Genomic DNA, 12,600 nt, shown 5'->3' with positions numbered 1-12,600 from the left:
ATGCTAAGATTGAGAGCAAGACAGGTTTCATGCTAATTAACTATGGCTTCTGAAAATTGTGAGAGTTACTCCTGCTAGTCCTGAACAGACTTACGGAAGACAGCCCGAGATATGAAAATGTTTAGAAAACAAGACTTTTGGGTTTCATATGATCCTGTAAATTGATAAAGCATTTGTTGTTCACTGATAAGCAAACTGATTTGATTCGCAGATTGGATGTTAAAGACCTTTTAATTGAACAGGATATGGCATAGTTCACTGTTTTTAGAACTCATCATTGTATGAGAAAAGGTCAAAGATCCCACCAGCTTAGAATAATACAATTACACTATTAGGGAATACATAGCAATCTTAATGTGATCGGATAAATGACAGGATCCTCTAAATCCTTCATCAATCACAAGCATAATCAGGTAAATAAACATGATCATGTTACACAAACTTAAATGAATAAACATGATCAGATGATTTACAAATTTTATTTGTTTAACCCATTTTATAAAATTCGACAAAACAAACAACCCATCAGCTAGCAGGTGGACCATCACAATTTGCCAGAATGTTCATGTCTACTTTGATATAGAAAACACACTCCATCTTGCTAGGTTTCAGAGTTTATTTTCAATTAGTCTGAAAAGATGGAAAAAAGATTCTGCCATCCTTAGTACAATGCAGGAAATCGTTGCTAAGAATACGAAAGTTACAAAATATAATGCCAGCCAATTAGTAATTCAGCTGACTATTGAGACCTTGAGTTTGGTACTGTCTCCCTTAAATTACAGTAAATTAAAACAGAGTAACAAATCAAGGGGGAGTAACCTAACATGAAGAATGATCAATCTTCAAATTTCTTGTAACATTTTTCTCTATGTTAATTTCGAGTCAGCAGAGCAAGCACACCTCCTTGAAGAATCATATCCAAATTGGAACTTCACTATCAGGTCATTTTTGGCATGTGACTATCCATTCCTATTTCCTATTCCTGGAACAGTGTAAAAATAAAGCTAGCAGGTGAAAATTGTTTTTCGTGTTTAGAGAAAAAATTGGCCGAAGAACTCGGTTGAAGAATAACTGCCAGAAGCTGTGCATTAGCTAGCTCCCATGCTAAGATGCTCTCCCAAGAACCCATCCAAATGTGCAAGCGATCTTGGAAGGCATTGTTTATATGTCAGGAATAAACATCTACCTCATCTGATCCTTTACATTGATAGAATTGTTTGTTTATTTATATAGTAATAGCAGTAACACAGCTTGACATACAATGACCAGTAGCTCCACCTAGTAATAGTATAGAAAACTCTTGACTGCCGCTGTACATAGTTTTCCTCCCATCTCCTCCTCCTTTTTCCCCCTAATAAATCACTGTATAATGTGGTGAGTATTCTTGGATGACTTTATGGAAACATTCACCCAAAGATATGGTAAAATCATATAGATATGCTTGGTTTTATTTCACAACAAAACAAGAGATAGAAACCATGCTGAAACAATACACGACACTATACAGGAATAATGGGAAGCAGTCATGAAAGAACTGAAGTTGGATACAACATCAATGCCTATGTACATATGCATCCCCATGTTAATTTGAAGTTAAACCTCTTATAAGTCCGGGAATCATGCACTTGAGCAAGCCTCTTTGCTGCATGAAAATAAATTGTAGCTCCTGGTTGCATGGATTACAGTTCCATGATATTCTTCTCATATAACACTTGAGGAATCAGCTATCAAAATTCCTGTATGATTCACTTGAACATTTATGACAAGGTACTAAATCTAGTTGCTTGGAAGATATTAAAAAAAGAAATACGGTGCATCCATTGCAATTCATTGAAATTTGTTCTGAGAACAATCCTATGTGCTGAAATTACCGCAATGGCCATAAGAACCTCTCCAGATCAAGGAAAAAGATGATGGATGATAATCTCCAAAATATAGTTAAGCTATCACAAACCGAAATTGCCATTAATTGATACATTAGGCTCCTTGCGTTTCAAAAATCAACCATCTTTGACCAACTGATAAACGTATCCACATATGTATGAAAGAGGAAACAGGTAAAAACAATTGAAGAACAAAAGTAAGCACTCCGATTAGTATTTCACACGACAATACAGGAATCATGATTTTTTTATCAACACCATATAAAATTCCAGACCCATTTTAGCTTACAAACCCCAGTCCAACCAACATAAATTATTCAATATCAGAAAAGCAGGATTGACAGTACCAGAGCTCAACCAGACCCCGACCCTCACTTGAGGCAAGTATTGTTGAGCCTCTCGATGGCCAGAATCAACGCCTGTGTCCCCAAACTCCCCTCTCCATGGGCCATCAGCGATACGTAGAGCTGCTGCGCCAGTGCCAATCCCGGCAGCGCCAGACCCATGCTCTGGCATTCCTTCAAACAGATGCCGAGGTCTTTCACGAAGTGGTGCACGTAGAACCCCGCCTCCATGTCCCTCTCCAAAATCCTCTTCCCATAGAGCTCCAGCGACTTCGACCCCGCTGCCCCCGTTGATATCGCCTCCAGCCATTTGCCCACGTCGAGCCCGGCCTTGTGGGCGTACACCATCCCCTCCACCAATCCCATCATCGTCGACGCGATCGCTATCTGGTTCCCCAGCTTCGCCCGCTGCCCCGCACCCGGCCCTCCCATGTACCTCACCGTCCCCATACACCGAAACAGCGGCTCCATCCGCCGGACGACCGCCTCCTCCCCGCCGGCGAAGATCGAAAGCGTGCCCGCCCGGGCCCCGCGGTCGCCGCCCGAGACAGGGGCGTCGACGGCCGCGCCGCCGGCGGAGGCGGCCGCGGAGGCGATATCGGCGGCGAGGACGGGGTCGCTGGTGGTCATGTCGACAATGACGGAGCCCGGGGAGAGGCCCGGGAGGACGCCGGTGGCGGGGTCGAGGGCGACGCGGCGGACATCGGCGGGGTAGCCGACGATGAGGAAGACAACGTCGCTGGCGCGGGCGACGGCGAGGGGGGAGTCGGCGAGGCTGGCGCCACGGTCGACGAGGGGCTGGGCCTTGGAGGCGGTCCGGTTAAAGACGGTGAGGGAGTAGCCGGCCGAGAGGAGGTGAGAAGCCATGGACTGGCCCATAACGCCGGTCCCGATCCAGCCGACCCGGGTGGTCGCCGGGGTTACAGGCCAGTCCGAGGACTCGGTCGACATCGGGGAGAACGGGTGGACGGCGAGGCGGCGGCGAAGGAGATAAAGGTGTTGGGACCGGCGCAGGAGGGATGAGAGGCGAGAGAGCATCGGGAAGGTTAATAAACCTGGTGGTACATCGGTAATATGGTCAACAAACCTTATCTTATGCTTGGCACGTGAGATAAACGTGTTACGATTACATTTGTGGATGGTGGTGATTCCATCATCTATTCATCTTATTAAACATCAAGCTGTTAACATGGCAGGAAAAGCATACATGTGATTTCTTTTTGTTTCACTTTTTTTTTTTTTTTTTTTGAAATACAATATAGTAGTATAATAAATTATAGTAGATAAAAGACTTTAATGGACAATTTTTTTTTTTTTGCGCACTTGCAAAGAATAAAAACAAAAAAATTACATATTTTTCATCCCCAGATTTACAAAATATCTATGAAGTAAAAGAATGAGAAAAGGGCAAAATTATCACAAAAAATAAAGGATAAAATAAAAGCATGGGAGAAGTCTAAAAACTTGTTAATTTAAATAAAAATCTAAGATGGCAAAAGAAACTCACTAATGAAATACCAATTTGAAAATCAATTCAAAGTAGAAATCGAATACAATTTCTTTACGAAAGCAAATCAAAGTCAAGAAAAAAGAAAGATAAGCAAAGTTAAAAACAATCATTAAATCAAACACAAACCTAAAAATAATCTCAATGCAGGGAGGATTAATTTTGATACGACAAAAACCTCGTACATTGAAAAGACATATGTCCTCGAATTCCAGGCCAATCAAATATAATGGAGGAAAATATTATTAATCTGAAATTGAATTCAACAAGAGAAGGATTGTATTTGGTGTGTTGAACCAGATCTTGGATAGCGAGAATTGGAGTCATATGCTACAAGGATATAATTTCTCAAATTTCAACCCGATCAATCAGAATAATCAATAACTTCTAATTCCAAGCCAACCAGTGAAATTGATCAATATTTTATGTCATTAATAACAATATCAATATAAAAATTGGAGAACTTTGCATGAGCTAAACTTTCTTTGCTAGCTAATTAGAACAATCAATACTTTCTTATTATTAATACTGGATCCATATAGCAAACAGATAATGCTGCATAAACCGAGCTACTGTTATATATATGTATAAAATATTATTAATATGATGAGATCACAGCCATCGATGCTTTGCATCCACCGGAAATGTCGGGCTACAATATCTAGCAGATGAGGATGTCAGTAGTAGGCTTATGCTGCCGACTTTAGTCGAAGGCTAAATTGTGAAGCTGACTGCTCCTACCAACTTCATGCAGCCTCTCCTACTTTTCATAGATACACCAAATCAGAAGAAACACAAGGATTCTCTATTAGATGCACATCACATCCATTAGATTCCCATCACATGCACCACCATGTGTCCATAGCCTTTTATTATTATTATTATTATTATTATTATTTTCTAAAAATTTAAATTTGCGTGAATATCCTCTTCAAATTTATATTTATTTCTGTACCCTCATAAAACATTGTTTTTACGCAAATGTCCCTAATATAATGGTTCTTCTAACACCATTAATAAAAACTATATTTACTTTAATTAAAAATAAAATAAAATTTTGAAATTACTTTTTTGTCCTCCATTATGATTGTTTTATAAATGTGTCTTTTTGCACATCTACCCATTAAGGATATTTTAGTCATTTTAATTTAAAATCATTAATTTTTTAACGGTGTTAGATGGCATAGGTACATATACAAAAATGAGGATAAAAAAACAGTGGAATGGCAAAACAAATATTTTACGATGGTATACATGAAAATATGATAGGGACATCAGAGCCTTTCATTCAAATGATGGAGCCATCAGAGCAGTTTGACTTGGAGCCCCAAATTGGGCCCACTCGAGTCCACGTCTTCTCTACTTTATTGCATTATTAGTTGTTTTTATTATTGGTCGACTCAGTTTGATTAGTTGCTTTTGTTGTTGGTCGAGTCAGTTTGATTAGTTGCTTTTATTGTTGGTCGAGTCAGTTTGATTAGCTTTTGAGTCGTGTAATTGGGTCGAGTGATTGGATCGATTTTGATATGTAATCAATCGGTTGACTTAGTCAATGGATTGAGGTTCCAATTTTGGTATATCATCAATTGTTTGAGTCGATGTAAGGTCTATATAAAGGCCAGCCCTCTTATGTATTAGGAATTGAATGATTGAATAAAAATCCTAGCCTCCTTTCTTCTTCTTTTTCCTCTCTTCTTTCTCCTTCTCTTCTCTTCTTCCTGTGTCTCTATAACTTCTTTTTCTTCCTCCTCTTTCTCTCTTCTCCCTGCAGTGGTCCGCTATCAGCTTAGTATCGGAGCAAGAGCTTTGCCTTCGTCGCCAAAGCTCCTCGATCTTGCGGCCCTACAGTTCGCGTTGTACGCCAGTCGCCAAATCCTCGCCGCCTGCTGGGCTGTGCCCACGCACCCATCCCCGTCCTCGCCATCTTCCACCCTCTTTTCCCTTTCTCTTGCTTTCGTTTCCCCTCTTCGGTGTGTCCCGTTTGTGCGCCCTTTTTCTCTCCACCGAGATTGTCGCACAACGCCTATCTGGAGCCACACGAGAAGGAAAGGAGGAGAAAACCCTTGTTCTTTCCCTCCCTTCCGTGCCAACACCCCCACAGCCACCGAGCCCTTCCGCTTTTGCCTCGTTCCTCCCTCCACCCCTATTTTCACCTCACCACAGGCCAAAACTTTTTCGGCACCCCTTAGCCGATCCGTCGTCATCTCCTCCACCTTCGCCATCTCTCCCATGCTCTCCTCATCGGTTTTCCCTTCCCCGCCACCGCGTCCACACCCACCGCCGCCTCCGCCTCACAACGCTGCCATGCCTTTGGTGCACCGCTGGAGACCGTCACGCCCCATGGAAGCGCTGCCGTGCCCCGAGTTCCCCGCATCTGCTACTGACCGCCCTGTGACTGGTTGTCGGAAGAGATCAACGCCCACCGAGAATCCATGACCGATTGCCACCCGGCGTCACGGGCCACTGAGCCGCAGCCGAACCCTCCACCCCATCCTGCAACCGCCGCCGCAAAGACCGCGGTGTTCCGTCGAGCCCATCGAAGGTTGAAGATGGATAGCTCTACGGGTAAGGTCCAAACCCGTTAACCCGCCATCCATTAGACCGGATCCGTTCCGCGGAAAAAAAGAGGAGACACACGTGACTTGTACGTGCCAGACCCGTAACAAGTATCGGATCGGGTCAAACCCGTTAACCCGAATCCAACTGGATTTGAGTTGAAAAAAAAGGAAAAAAAAGGGAAAAGGGTCCCGCATGTGACCGCACATGCTCAACCCACGCGTGCTGAACGTGCTACCTGCACGTGACCGCACGTGTTACCTGCACGTGACCGCACGTGTGTGCGAAAAAAAAAACCTACCTGTTCATCTTTCCATCTTCTTTGCCGAGCGCCACCTCCTTCCTCGAGTGCGTCCTCCACCGAGATCCTCCTCCGGCTCCGAGCGCCGCCTCTCCGATCGCCTTCCTACCCGCAGCCGACCGCAGGGCCGCTGTCTCCGACTTGCCGCCCCGCATGCACCCGAGCCGTCGCAGCCCCTGCCCGAGCCGTTGGCACCCGCACAGACCGGATGAAATGCCACCCCGCCGCGCACCGCCGCCTCCGCGTCGCGCCTCCTCTACCTTGCAGCCGCCGTCGCCACCACCGCCTTTTCTTCTTTCATCGCCTTCCTCTCTTCTCCGACGTTTTTCTTTCTGTCGCGCCCCACACCCGCAGCTCCGCCTCCTTTTCTCACTGCCGACCACCGCTCATCTGCCTGCCCTTCGCCGCCTTTGTGCCACCCTCCACCATCGCCCGCCGCCCGAACCCTCTCTTCCTTCTTTTTCTGCTCTCCGCCCACATTCCTCCTCCCCTTCCCCCACCCCAACTGTCGCATACCCCCTCCAAAACCTCACCCGACACCACAACCCCTTGCAGTCCGCTCTTCATGTCACAAGCCAGGCCCACTATTGCCCAGGCCCATGCACCCAGAACCCTCCACCGGCCAAGCCCACGCGCCCTGATGCCTCCCCAGGCCCAAGCCGTCCCACAGGCCCACAACCTTCTCAGGCCCGCAGACCTATCAGGCTCACACCGTACAACGACCACATTGGCTTCATGTATGCGTTCACCTTCTTCGCCAACTTTGGTCCCAATGGCACCACCTTCATCGTGCCTGCAGAAATTTTTCCGGCCAGACCTACACTCGATGGGGTCGAGTTTTTTCTACCTGGAAGGAATTGATGGGGACATCAGAGCCCTTCATTTAGAGCCATCAGAGCAGTTTGAGTTGGACCCCAAAATTGGGCCCACTCGAGTCCGCATTTTTTCTAATTTATTGCATTATTAGTTATTTTTATTATTGGTCGAGTTAATTTGATTAGTTGCTTTTGTTATTAGTCGAGTCAGTTTGATTAGTTGATTTTATTTTAGTCAAGTCAATTGGGTTAGCTGTTGAGTCATGTAATTGGATCGAGTGATTGGATCGATTTTGGTATGTAATCAATCGGTTAATTCAGTCAACTGATTGAGGGTCCAATTTTGGTATATCGTCAATTATTTGAGTCGATGTAAGGTCAATATAAATGCTAGCCCTCTCATGTATTAGGAATTGAATGATTGAATAAAAACCCTAGCCTCTTTTCTCCTTCTTCTTCTTCTCTTCTTCTGGCGTATCTATAACTTGTTCTTCCTGCATCTCTATGACTTCTTCTTCATGTGTCTCTATAACTTCTTTTTCCTCTTTCTCTCTTCTTCCTACAGTGGTCCACCATCAAAATATTAATTTTGAAAGGGTATACATGCAAAATTCGATATTTAGAAGGGTATTCATGCAAAAAAAAATAATAAAGTTTTCTTCATTTGTTCACAAGCATGCACCCTTCTTGATTTTTGCACCTTTGACTCTATCTCTAAGATAGCCAAAAGTGACACAATGAAGAGGAGTGCATTTTACCACCGGGGTGGTAGCACGGTGGGAGCGGAGCTTTGATTCCACCGGAGTGGCCCGGGTTCGAAACGCGCGGGCGTCGATTAAATGCGGGATCGAATGCCTCTCGCCTGGTTTGCCTGATGGAGTCGCTATCTGATCTGCCGTTATTTAGGTGGTGCTAGTGTGACATACTTACACGGAGATAGGGCTGCTACGCTGGTGGAGCTCTACTACGGATGGAGAAGGTATGAGTAAAAAATATTCTACCCGCATCGAACACTCTCTAATGGAAAGGAGGCCAGTGGGGGTTGCTACGTGGGTGAGGTTCTCCTCACCCGTCTCTTCCATTTTGTTTTAGCAAAAAAAAAAGAAAAAAGAAAGAGGAGTGCACTTTCAGATATTGGAGTATCTCTTCTATAAACAAGTCGATAGAGCCTTTTGGGATCTAGCAATAGAACTAGGGCTGTAAACAGTTGGAACCATGCAGTATCTATATTCGAACTTTGCCAAGAAAAATCAAGTTCAAATTTGGATTGAATCCATAAAAATGAGTAAGTTCCATAATTCGTACCCAAACTTGATGAATAACCGGATATTTTTTTTTCTAAATTCAATATAACACATGATTTCAGTGGGCTAATTAATTGGGGATTGACAATTTTCAAAACTAAATGAGCTATTATCACAATAATTATGACATATTATAATACAATAGGAGTATGATATAGAAAGCAAACGATTGATCTTAAAAAAAATCTATAATTTTTTATTTATGCTTAAATCTATTAAATTATAAACAAAAATTAAGCATCAACTGGAATTTTGAAGCTAAAATAGCAGCAGATGAGAGCTGAGGAGAACGTGCTACAGAAATATAAACTTAAATATAAAAAAATAACACAAAACATATAATCAATTTTGTTATATTCCTATATTTACATATGCTATGTACATTATTTAGTTTTATTATTCGAGTTAATGAAGTTTTGTATTTAAATATAGTTAAATTTGAGTTAGATCCAATAAAAAAAATCCTATATAGGGAATCTAAATTCGACTCTACAATATATATTAAAAATTTAAATTTGGACGTTGTTGTGGTTCAAATCTGGCCCGAGGGTGACCATGCCGGAGGAGTCGGAGGAGCTGCCGGAGTGTGGAAGGAGAGGATGGGGGCCACCTCTTGTGCGGCGATGTACCTGCACAAAGCCACACCGGTAGGGTTCCGGTGAGGGCCTTCCGACGCTCAAGTTAGAGTATGGTATATTTTGTCCAGCCAAAAAAGTCCCTCAGGCATTATCTGGCGGGGCTATTTATAGTCCATGTAGGGGCATCCAGATGGCGGAGGTATGGCCCGTTTCCATCATGAGTGGGAATGGCGGGTGACCAGAGCTTGCTTGTGGTGCACGGTGCAGGCCGTTCTTATGAATGGTAAGACGTTGGTAGATATGACAGGGCATGCCTGAAAAAGCAGGGCATTATCTCTGGTTGATATGTTGTGGCGTGGCCAGCAAGCAAAGCATGGTGCTGCAAGACTGCTGCAGGTCATGGTCGCAACATGTGGACGATGAGGTTGGCCTTCTGAGGTCGGTCTTCTGGGGTTGGCCTTCTGAGCTCGGCCTTCTGAGGCTCGACTTTCTGAGCTCGGCTTTCTGAGGTCGGCCTCGGCCTTCTAGGCTCGGCCTTTTAGAATTAGGTGACTTCATGCCAAAAAATAGGACGATCCATTTTGCCCCCCATCATTGCCCCCCGACTTTCGAGTTCGAGTGATTTGTTGGCTCGAGCGAAGGAAATAACCGAGTCGTTGATCGTCCTGTTTATTTATTTATTTATTTATTTTTTCTTTTCTTTTCTTTTCTTTTTTTTCTTCTCTTTTTTTCTTTCCTTTTCTTCTTTTTTTTTCTTTTCTTTTTTCTTCTCTTCTTCTCCTTCCTTTCTCTCTTCCCTTCTTCTCCTTTCTTATCCTCCCGCGAGGCCGGCGATGCCGGAAGGGGGCCAGGTCGCAGCGGCCGCGGGAGGGGGCCCGGGAGGGGGCCTGGCTGTGGCCGTGACTCGCCATGGCCGGCGGCTGGCCGCGGTGCAGCGTAGCCCCACGACCAACATACATAGGGGCTTCGCTGCAGCTCGCCTCCCCGATCCCGCGGCTGGGACGCCGCAGTTCCGCGGATGGGATGCCGTGGTTCCGCAGATGGCGGAGGCCCGACCACCCCACGGCCGAGCCCGGTCGCTCCACAGGCCGGCCGCGCGCCACGAGTGGCGTCGCGACCACCTGCGGAGGGGTCGCCGGCCACGAGTGGTGGCCAGCGTGGTGGTTGCCACCGTGGGCAGCCACGAGCTTCCAAAACAAAAAAAAGAAAAGAAAAAGAAGAGGAAGAAGGAACAGAGGCGGCGGCGTTGAGAGGAAGAAGAAGATAGAGAGGGAGTGGGAGAGGGATGGGTCGCCGGCCATGGCCGGCGTGGTGGCTGCCACTGTTGGTTCACCAAGAAAAAAAAAGAAAACGGGCGGCGGCATTGAGAGGAAGGAGATAGAGAGGGAGAGAGAGGGAACAGTGAGGGAGAGGAAGAGGCGTGGGATGGAGAATTTTGGGAAGAAAAAAAGATTTTTAAATAGGAGTATTTTTGTCAAAAATATAGCTTTTCGATAAAGCTGACAACGGCATTTTCGAAAAGCTCCAAATTAGCGCTTCTCCCCAAAAGCTATTTTCAGTTTTCCGAAAAAGTTGAAACAGCTTTCCGAAAGTGCTTTTTGGCCCTCCAAAAGCTTCCCCAAACAGGGCCGTAGTATTTTAAGAATTCTCTCTCCTTCTGCTTGATGGCGAAGAGGAAGTCTGAGGTCCGGTGCTGACGCCAGCTAGCGGCAAAATGGGTGGCGAGCTGCCTGCCCAGCTACTCGAAGTAGAGAATCGAGCTGGGCTTTAGTCCGGAGAACCAAAAACAAGCTGCCTTGCGGAGAGTCGCTGGGAAGGCTCTGCAGAGTAGAGTGTTTGTGGCCCCTTGGAGTGTCATAAGGGCCTTGTAGCTCTCCAAATGATCCAGAGGATCGCATGAGCCATCATATGGCTCAATCTGTGGCATCTTGAACCTCTGGGGGATTGACTCATCCATGATCCATTGAGGGAATGGAGACTCTGTTGTAAAGTCGAGGTCGGCGTCTCGCTTCGGGGCTCAGTGATGGGGGCTCACGGTCCCAAGCCCCGCACCATGCCTTTGCTGTCGCTCCTCGGCGTCCGCCCTTGCGGTGGTGGATGGTTTGGACCGATTTATAAGTAACGCTCGTTGAATCACTCAATTACAAAGGCAATCAATAAAGCAAACTTAATGGATTCAACTCTCAAATTGAAGAGCAAGAACAAAGAACAAACAAAGAAAAGGAAAATCTAGTAGAGCATTCAAGGATCTCTACTAGCCCAATCAAATGAAGAATCATAAGGATCCCTCACTAGCCAACAATCTAGTAGGGATTGATGTATCCCATACTAGCCCAAATCTAAGGCCTAACCCCAAGACCGAAATCGGCACAATGCCGCCCAAGGGAAAACCCTTTACAGTGCTAAAAATATATGATCTAAAGAATATCTTGGAAGGGCCCTAATGGCTCCTTTATATAGGGTTAATGCTCATGTGCTGAAATCAGCTTATTGGCGGAAAGTAATTCAAATTTCAAATCTATTCCTAATCAGCCGCAAGGGGATCCATTTGAATCTGATTCCTTGCGGCCATGTTCTGAAATCGTTGGGCTTAATGAACGCCCGGGATGCATTGCACGGTTGGCTGGGGCGTGTGTCCCATGTAGGGGCTGCCATGTGTCCACGGTTGGCTGATTTGGCAACTTGCTGGATTGAGCTCTCGGGCTGGCTGGGACACGCGTCCTGGTTGGCCAGGACGCAAATCCTGGATCCTGGTTGGCCGAGACGTGGATCCAGCAATTGTTCTCCCGCGGATTGTTGACTTGTCCCTTTGCGCTCCCTTCATCTGGCGGCCTGCTGCATCCTGGCCGCCCATGCTCTTGCTCGCTAGATAGCTATAGAAGAGTCCGTGGACTCCTCCTTGCATTTTACATGTGCTCTTTCCTCCTTTGGCCCCTTGCTTGGATTTGTGCCATGTGGCTCGGCCTGCTGTCTTTGGCCGAGCACTGCCTTTGGGGGCTTTCCTTCCTTCTTTGCTAGTTGGGCGCACATGTGATGCATGCGCTGGTTAATGTGCTGCCCGTTGGTTTGTGCTTGATTTGCCAAGTGCCAATGTGGTCGGGCTTGGCTGAACATAGGCTGATTTGCATGGGTTCAGCCCGTGCACATGTTGCTGGGTTGCACGGCTGCTATGTTTGGCATGTGGGGGCTTTTGTGCTTGCTGGCGTGTGGCCCCTTGGATGGTATTTGGCTGAGGCGTGCCCTCTTGGATTGGACTCGATTGGATGCATGCTACTGCGGTTGGACTTAGCCCCTTAAGGATTGTTTTGATGT

General features: G+C 45.8%; 1 protein-coding gene across 1 annotated transcript; it reads right to left on the bottom strand.

Annotated features, from left to right (window-relative positions):
• Positions 1–1,955: 1,955 nt before the first annotated feature.
• Positions 1,956–3,282, bottom strand: LOC103721886 (probable 3-hydroxyisobutyrate dehydrogenase-like 1, mitochondrial). The gene has a single exon (XM_008812260.3). It carries the CDS (start codon positions 3,263–3,265, stop codon positions 2,255–2,257), a length of 1,011 nt encoding a protein of 336 aa, XP_008810482.2. The 5' UTR covers positions 3,266–3,282; the 3' UTR covers positions 1,956–2,254.
• Positions 3,283–12,600: the final 9,318 nt, after the last annotated feature.

This window comes from Phoenix dactylifera, chromosome 4 (genome assembly GCF_009389715.1).
Source record: "Phoenix dactylifera cultivar Barhee BC4 chromosome 4, palm_55x_up_171113_PBpolish2nd_filt_p, whole genome shotgun sequence".
In the NCBI taxonomy this organism is placed as follows: domain Eukaryota; kingdom Viridiplantae; phylum Streptophyta; class Magnoliopsida; order Arecales; family Arecaceae; genus Phoenix; species Phoenix dactylifera.
The sequence above is the reverse complement of the archived record's forward strand: the minus strand, read 5'-3'. Positions and strand labels throughout refer to the sequence as shown.

What these genes read in the sequence shown, in the direction of transcription:
- LOC103721886 (XM_008812260.3), bottom strand. Translation starts at nt 3,265, where the DNA reads ATGCTCTCTCGCCTCTCATCCCTCCTGCGCCGGTCCCAACACCTTTAT.